The sequence below is a fragment of the Drosophila yakuba genome, chromosome 2R (assembly GCF_016746365.2).
Source record: "Drosophila yakuba strain Tai18E2 chromosome 2R, Prin_Dyak_Tai18E2_2.1, whole genome shotgun sequence".
NCBI lineage: Eukaryota > Metazoa > Arthropoda > Insecta > Diptera > Drosophilidae > Drosophila > Drosophila yakuba.
In genome coordinates, this window is record NC_052528.2 from 7,944,125 (window position 1) to 7,958,818 (window position 14,694).

Consider the following 14,694-nt stretch of genomic DNA (forward strand, 5'->3'; position numbering starts at 1 on the left):
TAAAGCTACGATCTGAAACCATTTTGAACTACTGGATAAATAGTTTTTATTTCGCATAAGCTATGCATATACATTCCCCGTCAGGCCACGAGTAGGGGCAAGATTCATTCCTATTACAGAGTAATTGTTTCCATATATTGTTCGAAGGATCTGGTGATTACTGTGTGATCGGGGGCCAGGTGGGTATCCGCCATCACAGCCAGTCTATAGTTGTCCCCAAAGCGATGAAGATTTAGGGATAGACAGGTCTTCGATTGTGGTGGTCGGAAGAGCAGAACATCTTGGACTTTCTGACCCCAGACCGCTTGAAACTCAGCAGTGGCTCCGTAGATTTCAGTAATTGTGATGGGAAAGTTGTATGAGAAAAAGTTGATGAATATTTTGGTGATAACATGAGGCAAAAGGGATGTGAGCAGGCTGTACTTTGTCTGTCCAATAGAAGCTAAATAAATTATGATCTGTTGCTTTCTGATTCGTTCAACAATCTGATGGAGTTCTTTGGTGTGATTTGCGTCTGGTTGCCTTAGAGGCAGTTGCAGAAACACTACACCCCCAATATTTTCAGATTTATCCCCACTGCGATCTGTGAAGTACCCTTTATCTATGGTCCTACAAGTGGTGTTCAAGTAATTGGGTACTTTCAAGTCCCCTGAGAAAGTATTAAAGTAATCGTGAACAGCCCCGGCCAAGCAAGTTAAACTAAAGTCGGATTCTCGGAGATCACTGTTGAATTTACCCTGATTTCGGGTCCTTAGTTTTGCTCCATCTATTGATCGCCCAAAGGTGACTATTTTCCTGCCGGCATAGGACTTTTTATGCAAAATATTTAACTCCTTAGTGGGCTGTTCGAAGAGCACTTCGTAAATATTTCGTGGGGCCTGAAAAAGCTCCAAGATAATTTTGAAAAACTCCAATTGGGCGTAAAGTAGAAGGGGTACGTACAAGTGGAGTCTGGCGCAATAGGTTGAAGTATACGAAGTTTTGCCTTTGATCAAAACATCACCAAAGGCCAAAAACTCACAGTAAATGTGGTAGGGTAAGAGCAAAACGTGATTCAGATTTAGTCGCCAAAGAAAACGTGTACCGACCTTGGCCAAATTAGTTGGCTGCAAGCTCTTATAAGCCGCATTTCTGGCCACACACCAATTCAAATTTCTTTGGTCTAACTCCCTATACAGAAGCAATCGCATTGTTTGAAAGCGACCCACTTCATTTCGATAGCTGACTGAACGTCTTTTTAGTTTCTTGAGCATAGTTCGACTCCTCATGTAGCCTAAGATGACATTTACCAGCACAATTACGACCAAGGAAGCCAACTGGCTTAGGTTTCCCACCTGACTACTGGACGTAGAGCCATCGGGAGTTTCGAGAGATTCAAATTCGTAGATGAACTTCTGCCAACGGCAGATGACAAGATGGATTATGTGATTGATGAGTCTGCTAATGTGTTCCGGCTTTCGCACAAAGCGGGAGAGTTTTGGACTCGAGCTGTCTCCCAATGCATCGCTTAGAGTCAATACGGTTTTTTCATGGGGATCCTGCAGCAGGAGCATCTCACTCACATGCAGGTCCTCCTCCTCGGCAATTATCAGGTGGTGTAGCTTAATGAGTATGTAGTAGGGAAGAGTGCTATCCGAGTTGGGGATCACAATCACCTGCCACTGGGGAAGATCTGATGGGATGTACTTCGTGGCCAGCTCGCTGACATACTCCTGGATATTCGATTCGGTAACTGGACGACCTCGGTACTTGTGGGTGCTGAGCAGTACGTGGTTGTTGATGTTGAAGCCACTGCAAGAAGAGCATTGTCATTTGAATCTATCATAGATGTGTACTGTGGAGCACCCACCTGCTATCATTCACCCACGCATAGTGCCCCCAACAGGTGACGAGTTTTTGACGCAGCTTGGGGAACCTGAGCATCCCAGTCTTGTCCCTCAGATCAGTCAGATGCTGGGCATAGGCCATCCGTATCCTGTCGAAGTCACAGTTGCCCTCCATTTGCAGCAGGAAGTGAAAAACGCCCGCATTCTTCGGCGTGTCGATTAGAGTCCGGATCTTCTTGGACTTTGAGATGGTCAGGTTCGGGTACTTGATGCTCAGCACATAGTTGGAAAGTTCGTTGCCGAAGTGAGCACCTGAGAATATGGATTGGGATTAGAAGCGTCGAAATTAAATATCCACCTTGGCACCTCTAATTGAGTAGATCATGATACCCTATATTGGAAAAGTTAACAACGAAGAATAGTAGCCTGTGATTAAATAAATTGAATTTAATGGATTGCGCGGGCCAGATTGGTTCAGCTTCTACGCCAATAATCCTAATCAAGCACAAGAGTTTCCTATACAACATCATCCCCGACGATTAGCGGGTATCAAGCAGTGAAGACTGGTCTTATCAATGGTGAAATTTTTATGAGTAATCCATTTGGTCAAGGTTCGCTCGGTCGCTTGTCTGGGTTCCGCAAAGGTGCAACAGGTAATCTGTATTATTTATAAACAAAAACCTTATCTACACCACTTTCTCTACGACTCTCACTCTCAGCGTCCTCCATCTCTCGGGGTTGGCTTGGGTTTCTTGGGCCAGCGGATGATCCTTTGGCTAATGAGAATCCCCGTCGGTTAATCAACCCATGGGTCGTTTATTTATATGGCCGGCCCCTTTTGAAGTTATTGATTTGTGCGGCTTATCAGTGGGGCAGCGCGTGTCGCGGATCGCCGATCATCGATCACTGCAGGGGATGTATGTCGAGCACTTACACAGGAATGATAACAGCAGCAAAGGCACTAGCATCAGAGCAACCACAAAGCAGAACAGGGTCTTTAGCAGCGATTTCAGTTCCTGCCAGAAACTGGGAGGTAGGAGTATATTGTTAGGAGCTTTCGTATTTCAGTCAATCATTCCAGATCTGCCTAGTCCCACCTTTCCATTTTGCCGATTAAAAGATTGCAGCAACCGCCTTCTAAGCAATCTGTATTTTAGCTGCACTATAGTATGTACACCTCCGGTTCTTCGATCCGTCTTGGTTTTTTCCAGCAGCTCCCACGTTCAAGTCTCCCAAAGCTTCGAATACAACTGATCATTGGGGACGAAGCCCCGCGTGAGATTCGTTTTATTGAGCGTCTTATCAGCTAATTGGAGGCACTCGCTCTTTCACTTGCACTGCAATGCAAAATTGAAACGTAATCAATTTCGTTATCAGAATGTTTATGTTTGAGGATTTCAAATCGGAGAGGGAGTTATTTTCTATGTTAAATCTAGTTTTATTTAATAATTTCAGCTGGTGAGAATGTGGATTTTATATTAGTTTGTAAATGTACTCGAAGAAATTACGTAATTATGAACAAATAAAAAATTTGTATAAATTTGAATTTTTCGCCCTTTGTCATACCTAATGATATACAAAATGTACACAACTAAATCCACAACTAAATTCATCTTAGGTTAAAACATTGTAGAGTATATATGTAAGCTAATTTTTTGGTTATAAAATTAAATTATATTAAATGCTTTAATAATAAATGATTGTTTATAACTTTTTGTATATCATATTGTGTGGGTATTGGTAGCTCAGTGAGCTGGTTCCGCGAACTTTCGTCGCCTCTGCAAAGGATGACTCTTTCTCTCCCTCTCCCTCTCCCTCTCCCTCTCCCTCTCTCTCTCTCTCTCTCTCTCTCTCTCTCTCTCTCTCTTTCTCTGCCCTTACTGTCTCTCCTTTTTCAGATTCCATTTGGGGCTTTGGAGCTCAGTCGTTTGCTGGCTTTCAACGCTGTCGGTTCGGTGGTTTTCCGGACTTTCCCGCTCTCGTTCCTGTGTTGGTGTCGCGTTCTTTCGACGTTCGTTCTGCTGCTTTGCATTCACACGCCCCCCGACCAGCCACGCCCCCTCCCAGCCGCCCCAATAATATCTCCGCCGTGCGAATGTGTGAGTGTTTTAGCAAATGTTGAAAGGCAGTGGAGGCAGCATGGCCCAAATGGCAGGGCGAGGGGCAAGGGGCGCGGTGGTTGGCAAATGAAAAGCCCGTGGAAAGCCGTGCATACTGAGTAATGATTTTCGTGCGAGTGTCTGAAAATGAAAATTGTTTTGCTGCGCGAGTTAAATAAAAACGAGAAAGAGTATAATACAGCTCAAAAAATAAAAAAAAGCTAAAATTTTGCAGGGAAACGAAACCTGGAAATCACAAATAAAATGGCAGCTTCCCGTTTCATACACACACAGTCGAAAGGAAAACTGAAAGATGATTTTGGCCCATGAATGAACTGATATTAGATTTGGCAGAAGGGGAAGACCATCATCACCACCCCCGCCACCATCTCATACAAACACCATCACACACAGATGTGCACACATAAGAACACAAGCAATTTTCAAAAGATTTTGCTGGCCAAAAAATAAAGGAAGCAGAAACGTGCCGCGCATTCGGAGGAGAAAAAGTATAAAAATACATACAGCTGCGAAATAAATAGGTGGGTCAAGTGTAAATTTATTTAACTAGTTGTATACACGAACACTCCACCCCCTCCCCGTCAGCCCTCCAAATAGGACACCCAACTCCCACACAAAAATCGTAGCATGCTTTTCAGCGTTTGCCCTTCGCTTGCCCACAAAAAAAATATTTCTCTTCGAGTGTGTGTGTGTGTGCGTGTGATGTAGTTGCCTCCTTCCTGCTGTTGTTGCTGGCGCTGCTGGTTGTACATAAAAATAAATTATGACCATGCCCCTAAAAATAGCAGCAGGAATTACAAGGAGCAAGGATCGCTGGGCTCCTGCAGCAGCATAAATCATTATGTAGCCAAATGTCAATATAACACTTTAGGCCGCACACACACACACACATACAGCCGCAGAGAAAGGATACTATGAGAGCGGACTATCCGAGGCTGTGTATGTGTGCGAGCTAGTCTACGTGTGTTGGTGCAAGGTTCACCATCTGAATTGGTTCAATTGAACCAAGTTCACTGCTAAATAGAAAAAGGGATTCCATTTCATCAGGCTAAATTTATACTTGGATACAAATTAGCTAACAACTATTTCGAGATAGTCTGCAACGTATTATTTCTTATTTTTAATGAGAAATCTTTTATAGTCCTGCCCGTTTTATTTCATATTCTGAAAATCATATGCCTTACTTCTTATAATTGATACTCCATTTCCTAGAGTAATAAACGCGAACTTTTATTAATAACTCCAATAGAAGGTAGTTTACCCAAATTAGGCTGTTAGAAGGAAATTCCTATAATTAACCACAGCTAGTTATTATTCATTAGGTTCGACGAATCTGCAATTTAAGACTAAGCACACACCTATTATGCTCTTGATACAATCGCATCACACTTAGTATACGGATACCACCTAAGTGACAGCATTGATTTATGTAATATTTGATTACAAACTAATTATTTCATAGCAATCAAGCCAGAAATCTATTATTTTCAGTTCTCAATAATGAGTGTTTTGAATCTCACACGTTCACACTCACACAAACGCACTGATTCACAGGAAGTGACAACAGGGAAAAGCCAGCAAGAAGAAGAGGAGCGCCACGAAAAGAGGGAGGGGGAGGGGGAGAGGAAGAGGAAGCAGATAGAAAACTTTGTCTGTGAAAAACTCAGTCTGCAGCTATTTCACTTCCTTGAACTCCTGTGGCAGCCACAACAATAACTGCGGTGGCTCTCTCGCTTTTCCTCTCATGCCTTCTCTCTGGCTGCTTTTCCATCTCGGCTTTCCGTTCTCACTAGTTTTCCCTCCACGCAGGCGCTTTTCGGCAGCTCCAACTCGTCTTTCAATTTTTCCGTGTTTTTGGCTTGGCTCATTTGTTTATTTTTAGTTCGCTGTCATAGAACCTCATCTTATCCCACCCACACATGTGCGTGTCAGTGTGCGTATGTGGCTGCTATTAAATGGCCGTTAGACGCTTTGGGTCTTATTAATATGCCGAGATATGTGCAAAAGTTCTTAGTTGGCCAAGTCGTCTAATGCTTTCCCTTCCTTCCAGTGCGCCCCCTTGACTTTTCCCCTGCTGGAAATTTTTAAAAATGAAACTGGTTCAAGGTCGGCGAAACGAGGTTGTTGCACCGACCGTTTACGGCCAAAAGGGAAAGGGCCAAGGGATAATTAAATACAGACCATAAATCAGCCATTTGCGAGGCGGTCAATACATCGATGTGCCTCAAATATTTATGGCAAATTCTTAAGGCTAACATTTATCTAAATAAACTTAAATTGTACATTTAACAAATTTAGGTGGTCTAAAAAAAAAGAATAAAAAAGGATGTCCCCATAGTAGCTTGATTATAAATAAACTTCATACTTCTTAGTAAACTGAGGGTCCTTTGTAATTATTTAATTAAACCGTACCCAATACCTTTTTTATACGCATTATACCATCTGAAACTCGGCTTATCGAATGCAAACTGTAGTTGATAGCTGGCAGAGTCGGTCAGCATTGGGGTCAGTCCGCATTTAATAGCTGTGTTTACGCAGCGGAGAAAAGCGGCAAGGAAAATCCGAACAAAAGTAAAAGCGGCGGGAGGGGGGCTTGAAAGCCAGGGGAGGGAGTGGCAAGAGGGTGGGGCGGGACTAGGGGACTCCTCGCGTGCTGCAACGTCCATGAAATGACGAGGCCTTCTTGCCTTTTTATGGAGCTCACGTGTCAGGGGACGCCCAGAAAGCCCAGGTAAAATAGCTTAGTGACGAAGTGGGATGGGGGGTGTTCATTTCAGGAATCTCATAAACACATGATATGCTCAACAGACACCCACACTCAAACTCACGCAAGCCGACTCACACACACACACACAAATTATATATAAATGCTGTGGGGGGCAGATGGTTAAGTATCCCTGTAGGAGCTTACGTAATCCCGAAACGTAAGCCTTAATCACTTTCCACTAGGGTTTCGTGGACGAGGGGCAGGCGGGGGTACAGCTGAAGTGGAGTTTATGCAGGAGTTTCGCATAAAGGATCATGAGTTGCCACGAAAACGAATCCCTTTTCAGGTGCTGAACACCCTCTAATTGAAAGTTAAGCTGAGCAGGACATGATTCTGCATGAATTGAGTAAAATGTTTTGTTGAAGCACAAAGAACAGAAATAATTAAAGTCGTATGTGTTTTTTAAGTGAAGGTTAAGGTTGAATGTGTGTACCCCCTTAAGTTTATTGAATATTAAACATCAATTGAACGCACCATTCATTTGGTGGATTTCCTATTTTTAACCTAATATAATAAGGAAACTCGGCTGAAAAATCCACTTCCGGAAAACCCGCTCCGCTTCGCATTTGGAATTCCGAACACTGCCGACTGGCAAACATTTCATTTCTCCTGTGATTTGGCGTGCCATTACCGTTCGTCACGTGCTCGCACCACTGAACCACCCCACCACCCAAGTCCACCCTAGTCCACCCACATCCGACCGTTCCACTCCACTCCACATAGCAAAGTGGAATCCCTGGAGTCGGGACCCGCATCCAGGACTCGTTGTCCTTTTTGTGTGTGGCCTGCCAGCCTGGCGTTGCCTTAATTATCCCGGCATTGGTAATTATGCGACACAAAACAGAAGTGGGGCCATACATTAAACAGCAGTTTAAAGAGGCAGCAAGGAAATGGGAAAAGCAATGGAAAAAATCAGAAAGTCACTTGGAAAAATACTTACGTCTTTACTGGCAAAAAAATCAGAGAGAATGAGAACTTGGATACTCTATGACTTTAAAACACAGAACATAACTAATGCTAGATAATCTTGTTCTGTAGTCATTTCAACATTTGGGTATAATGAGCACAAGTGTATTCCCAATTATTATATTGAAAAGTAGGCCGCCTTTAATTGAAAAGTGCCGTAGGGTGTCGCGAACCGGAAACGGAAGTCGCCAGGCGACAGGTGCTAGGTGCCAGGCACCTCAGCTCTCACCATTTCCCGCTTTTCCCAAGCGAACTTGCCTCGCCTGATGAAGTATTCATTTGTAATCGATAATTCCGCAAAAGAGCAAACATAGAGAAACATGCGGCGGCATAATAAGTAGGAAAAGGTCCCAGTTTTTCGTTTTTCCCTTAGTTTCCCCTGCATTTCCAGCCGCATTGAATGCCGCCACGAATCGAGGACGATAGTCAACTTGTCTGCACCAAAAAATGGACGAGAAGGATGAACAAAAATTCCAATAATTCTAGCCAAAGTGTGCACGCAGTTCAAAGGTCCGAGGACTGTCCGCCTTGTGCCCAATGCCATGTTTTATTGTTACAGATCAATTTGGCCGATAAGTTTTCCTGGAAGTCCTGCCGGAGTTTCATATACATACAATACACACTTCGTTATTTGCGCTTGTAAAATTTCTTTCTGCTGAATATAGTTTGATATTTAAAAAGCTTTTGATGGCCCTAAAACGAAAGTCTCTTAATAAATAATTGTATTATTGTACTTTTGATATTACTCTACATTATTATACAGAATCGTCAATAGTAACTAATGTAAGCAGACATTTTTTTTAGATAAAAATGAGATTTATTTTATATTTAACAACCATCTTTTAATGTCAAAAACTCCTTTAAATTCTTTTAATTTGATAAATTGGAATTTATTCATTTTATTCCTGACCACAACGCAATCCAACCGCATTTCAACTGCTTTCCATGCATTGACAAATCATCATGGTAATCTATATTAAAGCCAAATTGCCGTACATCGGACCCAAAGGACATTGGGCGACCAAGCGAGCCCCATTAAAAATTCTATTAAAAGTTATTTACGGCAAGTTTGGTCCATTGAATGCCACCACGTTGCACACGGCCTGTCTGCCATTATGTGTCTTTGTGTTTGGGGAGGCACTCAACTCAAACAAAAAGCAACAAGAACCCAAAAGCATTGTCTATGCACGTTCATAAATAAGAAATGCAGTCGAGCCCACGTCGAGTGTCCAACCCTTGCAGCCCACCCCTAAATCTTTTCCATAAACCCCCTACTCGGCTCCGCTCCGCTCGGGTCTCCACGCCAATTCCAATCCCCTTCATTGACAATAAATTTGCATACACAGCACTTGCACTTCCTGCAGGCTTTGGCTCGAATGGGGGCGAAAGTCGGAGCCCAACAGGAAGCCCAGTCAGTTTACATGCAGATCAGCATAATTGATTTCGGATGGAGCACTGGCAAAAACGGCCACTTCTGGTATAAGTGAGGAGCTTAAAGTAAAAGCCCACCTAGACGCACAGAACTCGAGAGAATGGGCTGTGAACTGGGGTAATTTAGCTTCGCACAGATGAAATATTTATTTATTAAATATAAATTTAAACGAGCACCGATAGCACTTCAAAGTTATCATATAAAAGCAATTTTACGCTTAAATGTGTTTTAAATCGAACCTGATTTTATTTCTAGCTCAAAATTGATAAATGTATTAATTGAATTTCGACGGGAATGTGTTAAATCAATGTTTATTAATTGCCATTTGAGTACGCTTGGTAAAAAGAGTGAAAATTTGTAGTACACGAGAATGTGTAAAATATGCATAAAAAGTGTCTGATTAATTGGGTAAAGTTATGCAATTAATTTCTTTCTGTGTGTAAAATTATGCGTTTGGTTGTGCGACAAAATCTGCAAAAAGAGGGGCTGCAGGCGAAGAGTTTAATGCCTCTCCATCGATGGGCAAATTGCTTAAGATAGGGCATGTCCTCTACGAGAGAGATGTGCCGACAAGGACTCTCATTAGGCCCTTCAGCAGCGGAGGGAGATTATGTGCACCGATAATAGACAAAGATAAGGGCGTAGATGGGGGCGTGGATAGGAATGGTTGGGGTGTTGTGGTGTTGGGTGGCCACGAGAGAGCGGGGCAGGCTCTCCAAGCGCAAACCCCAAACCGGAGGCTGAGGCCATTCGGGCCACTAAAACTGGAGCAAGGACAACCCGAACAGCGCCACCAACAAATACTTCACAAGCCCAGAGTGCGAGAAAGAGAAGGAGAGGATATTTGGGCAAAAAGAGAGAGAACAAATTGTTACATTGCACTATGTATTGCCTGTCCTACTCACCAATGTGTATGGCTGTGTGAGTGCCGTTCTGAGCCCCATCCTTGGCTCTTCCTGTCCAGCTGCACTTCTCGTGTCCTGCTGCGAGGAGTCCTTGCGCTGCTAAAACAACAGGCAAAACAGTGGGAACAGCAGCAGGACGTTGTCAGATGACAACAAGGAGCATAAGCTACCTTCAGCTGTGTCCTGATTATGACAGCTCAAGGAAAATGCGGCCGGACAGCTGAAAATTGTTGAAATTCTCCACGGAGTTCGGCTTTTGTGTTGCTTGCACATTTGCACTTTTGCACATTCCGCATGTCCGTGTTAATTGCCAAAGTAATAGTCCGTGTGTATGTGTGTGTGTGAGTGGCACAAAAAATGCTCTGAAAAATTTCATTGCATACAGCCAAGAGCAAGGGAAAATCCAGGGTGTTGATGTCGAGATGGGAAAATTGAAAAGCGAGGAGATCAGGGAAAGGGGTGCCACACAAAACCAATTCAATTTAATTTCCAGTTGGCAGCCACATCAACTGATACGTAGACTATCAAAGCTTCGCATCAGACGCAATTAAAAACAAGAGAGAACGCTATAGTCGAGTTCCCCGACTATCTGATACCCGTTACTTAGCTAGTGGAAGGGAGAAGGAGAGTCTTAAACACAGTTTTTGGCGGTTTGTAGGCGTTATAGTGGGCGTGGCAGAAAGTATTTTGGCAAATCGATAGAAACTTACAAGACTAATACAAAAATGAAAAAATATCAAAACATTTTTCAAAAGTGTGGGCGTAGCAGCTTTGGGCGGTTTGTGGGCGTTAGAGTGGGCGTGGCAAAAAGTTTTTTGGCAAATCGATAGAAATTTACAAGACCAATACAAAAATGAAAAAATATCAAAACATTTTTCAAAAGTGTGGGCGTGGCAGTTTTGGGCGGTTTGTGGGCGTTAGAGTGGGCGTGGCAACATGAATCGACAAACTTGCGCTGCGTCTATGTCCCTGGAGTCTGTATGCTTAATCTCAACTTTCTAGCTTTTGTAGTTCCTGAGATCTCGACGTTCATACGGACGGACAGACGGACGGACAGACGGACATGGCCAGATCGACTCGGCTATTGATCCTGATCAAGAATATATATACTTTATATGGTCGGAAACGCTTCCTTCTGCCTGTTACATACTTTTCAACGAATCTGGTATACCCTTTTACTCTACGAGTAACGGGTATAATAATAAATGCTGAAACTATCCAGGTGCTCCAATGGGAATTTCTCTGATTAAAGGATGAGCGATAATACTTGCACCGGATTTTATGGAATGACAAGACATTGTTACAAAGGGCATTTTATGGAATTAGATGTGAATTACAAATGCGAATTAAAAAACAAGCTCTTACATATATATTTGTTTTGTAATTTACAAGTCCTTTACCAGTTGCCCATATACCATGCCATGCTAAGCTTTTTCATTCACCTCAAGTGCAGAGACCCACCCATTCATTGCCGTCATCATGTGATTTACATTTGTTCCTACGTTCATATCACACCATTAGGCTACCCTTCCGCTTCGCGTAAGCTCCTCATTTCTTTATTTTCCCATAAACAAATTTCCGCGAAAAGTTGTCGCCTCCCGCAGCCAGGGAAAGCGTATTCAGACTGGCAGCTCCCAGGGGGATTTCCCGCGGCGCGTTTTCACAGCGGCCCACATGGCGTATGAGTGACAGCCAGGCAATGGCGACGTCTAAGTCGTCGACGACTCATATCAAATTACCGTTATGGTTATGCACAGACGGTTGAAATGGTGAGGGAGGGGGGATGAGGGGGTGCCACATAGTGAGGCCGAGGGGACAGGACATCTAATGAGCGCCGAGGGCCAGCAGCTTGGCAGTTATCAATTTCTATAGCATAGCAAATGGAGCGGAGCGTTCAGACCTCATTTGGTTTCGTTTTGCTTCTCAACGCATGTAGATAAATTAAAAACGAGGGATTCCTCGACTATCAAATACCCATTACACAGCTGTTACGAGTTCGAGGGATTTTATTGGCATAGTCTGCGTGCTGCATGCTACTACGAGTAACATAAATAGGCATAAATATTAAAACCAAAAAAATAAAATCAGTGTGGCGTGGAAACTGTTTTGCAGGCTTGCGAGAGTTAGAGTGGGAATCTTTTGAAGCTTACCTGCGCGAAGTATGCGTCTCTGCGTGCTTAATCTTAGCTAGCTTTAGTAGTTCCGGAGATCTTGAAGCCCATACGGAAACATGGACTAACGGAAACTCAGACGGATAGTCAGATCACTTCAGCTTGTGGTCCTGATCAAGAATATTGTTTCTACCGGTTACTTCTTTTCAAGGATTCTAGTACACCCATTTACGCTAAGAGTACGAGTATTACGGGTATAAAAAAGAATAAACAAATTTTTACAAGTGCTAAGTATTTCTTATTAAGTAATAGTTAAAGTACTAGTAATCTGTAATGCTTAGGCTGAGCAAGATTCTAAATATTTTAAATAATATCGCATATAATAAAATAAAAAATATAATATCTTTCCAGCTACCAAATAGTTAAGGGAGGAAAAAGGACAAGAGAGAGAGAGTGACGGAGAGATAGAACGAAACGTGGGCGCAGTTTTTGAGAGTTGAGGGGCAACCATCGGTGATGTGGGACACATCCCGCCACGGGCAATGCAACAACCCCAACGTTATATACCGTCTGTATCTGATCTATATGGCACGGACGAGATAGAACTGCTGCTGGACGAGATTCGGGAGCTGGAGCTGGAGCCGGTCTGCTGTCAGCTGGACGATGAGCAGGACTTTGAAATAGCTGGCAGCAGGGCCGGCGAGCTCTCCCACTCGCACTCGCACTCGCTGTCCTTGGAATCCCCACTCGGAACCTGCACCTCCTGGGACTCCCATGCCAACTACAAGCAGAGGGGCGGCCACACCCCCCTGCCCTGGGGCGTCGCCCTCCACTGTGATCCGCAACACTTGAAATCGCCTACAGGGATTGTGCGCATACTACTGGTGGTAAGTCAAGCGACCCATTCTGCCCCTGGCCATAATTTCTTTACCACAAACCCACCTTCCATCAACCATCTACCAGTTATCCTCGGCCGCCTGTCTGGCCTGCGAATGCTCCGCGGGCACCGTGCAGGTGGGCCTCTTTCTACTGCCACTCATCGGGCGCCTGAGGCTGATGGTCTTCTGCGCGCTCTTTTCGCTACTCATCACGTGTCTCATGCTCTTTCTGGATATATCGCATATAGCGCTGATGTTCCCATTCAACTGGACTAAAGTGGTGAGTAAAACAGTCAAGTAATAATGCAGTAATGGATATTCAAAGTGGAAGCCTATCTTTTCTGACAGAATACGTGGATGTACCTGAGTGTTGGTTTGATATTTATTTTGAGCTCCACGCTGCTTGTCCACATGGTGCTCTATGCCACTGAATACACATGGGTATCGAAGCACTCCAAGGACACGCTTCTGGCCACTGGGGTAAGTTCCAAACGCCCCTTTGGTTCGCCTAAATAACCAGCTCGGTTATTTTCCCAATCGCCTTCTAATAGATAATTGGCTATCTGTGCGCCCTGGAGGCATTTCTTCTGTCGGGCATCGCATCCTGGCCGTGGACTCAGTACCGTCAGGTGCCCGACGATGCCAGCGAATTGTTTATCGAGGACCGCGAGATGACGCCGATGAGTCCCATTAATTGTAGCACCGATCTGCAGGCGACGCCATATCATCACAATGGCAATGCGACCACGTCGGATCTGTATAACCAACAACAACAATCGTCCTATAATCAAAAGCCTTATATACCTGGTAAGGAACATAGCAACATCCATTTTGTATACTATCCATGGGATAGTAACCGGTCTCCGTCTCCTTTGCAGCCAAACGACCCAATGAGCTCAACAATCAGCGTCCAGCATTGGGTCACACACAAACCGCACGGTCGAAACCCAATCAGCGCTATAGAGAGGGCTACCACTATCACACATCCCGCCAGAGTCCCACTTTCGTGCTGGGCGATGATCAGGGTGCCGGTCCATCCACGTCCCGTTCCAATGATAACTCCAGTGCGTGATAGTTCATGATGCCTCAGCCAGACGAAGGACAGGCGACCGGGGAAGGGGAATAGTTACAGAGATCTCTCAGCCATTAAATTCGGGAAAATCAATTGGAAGCATGTTGAAGCACTTTGGTCGCTGAAGGAGGTGAACAAACACAGCGGAAGCCACACAAAAGCAAAAGAAAAGACAAAATTGTTAATTAGTTTAAACCACAAGCGAAACTCGTCGGGATTAGAAGTTGAGACACCAACAGAGGAAATATTTAAGCAGCCGAGCAAAGCAAACAATAATAAATTTAATATATATTGTGTGTGTATGTGTACTACAAGCCGAGAGAGAAATTTAAAGAATTTAAGCCACAAGAAATTTGAAGCGCAGATCAACCTGATCTACGCCCACTTGGTTAGTTATACGAACACCAACACCCTTGAAATTGGTCAACGTCGAGCTATAACTAAAAACGATATTAAATTGGTAACTATACGGTATCAAGGTAACGCGCGAAAATTGCAAGCAAAATTTAAGATTCGAAATGGAAGAGCATGAGCATGGATATGGAAATCAACTTGTTATAAACGTAGTTTTGCTTATTTTTTAATAAAAACAAATAATTCAAGAAAAACGAAATCAA

At 43.7% G+C, this 14,694-nt stretch overlaps 2 protein-coding genes across 2 annotated transcripts; one reads left to right on the top strand and one right to left on the bottom strand.

Moving 5' to 3' along the window:
- Positions 1–29: 29 nt before the first annotated feature.
- Positions 30–3,845, bottom strand: LOC6529627. Its single transcript, XM_002090585.3, has 5 exons — positions 3,708–3,845; positions 2,924–3,163; positions 2,761–2,852; positions 1,850–2,138; positions 30–1,791 (listed from the first exon to the last, which is right to left on the bottom strand). Exons 2-5 carry the CDS (start codon positions 2,929–2,931, stop codon positions 114–116), a joined length of 2,067 nt encoding a protein of 688 aa, XP_002090621.2. The 5' UTR covers positions 2,932–3,163; positions 3,708–3,845; the 3' UTR covers positions 30–113.
- Positions 3,846–4,327: 482 nt separating this feature from the next.
- On the top strand, positions 4,328–14,690 carry LOC6529628. The gene is made up of 6 exons (XM_002090586.4): positions 4,328–4,467; positions 12,539–13,014; positions 13,091–13,285; positions 13,354–13,485; positions 13,557–13,812; positions 13,884–14,690. Exons 2-6 carry the CDS (start codon positions 12,670–12,672, stop codon positions 14,075–14,077), a joined length of 1,122 nt encoding a protein of 373 aa, XP_002090622.1. The 5' UTR covers positions 4,328–4,467; positions 12,539–12,669; the 3' UTR covers positions 14,078–14,690.
- Positions 14,691–14,694: the final 4 nt, after the last annotated feature.

Bases quoted from the DNA above. Each gene is read 5' to 3' on its own strand.
- LOC6529627 (XM_002090585.3), bottom strand. The intron at 2,139-2,760 runs GTAAGTGCTCGA...CCATATTCTCAG, and splicing joins GCTGCTGTTATCATTCCTGT to GTGCTCACTTCGGCAACGAA. The intron at 1,792-1,849 runs GTGGGTGCTCCA...CTCTTCTTGCAG, and splicing joins GCGTGGGTGAATGATAGCAG to TGGCTTCAACATCAACAACC.
- LOC6529628 (XM_002090586.4), top strand. From the start codon at position 12,670: ATGCAACAACCCCAACGTTATATACCGTCTGTATCTGATCTATATGGC. The intron at 13,286-13,353 runs GTGAGTAAAACA...CTTTTCTGACAG, and splicing joins CATTCAACTGGACTAAAGTG to AATACGTGGATGTACCTGAG. The intron at 13,813-13,883 runs GTAAGGAACATA...TCTCCTTTGCAG, and splicing joins TCAAAAGCCTTATATACCTG to CCAAACGACCCAATGAGCTC.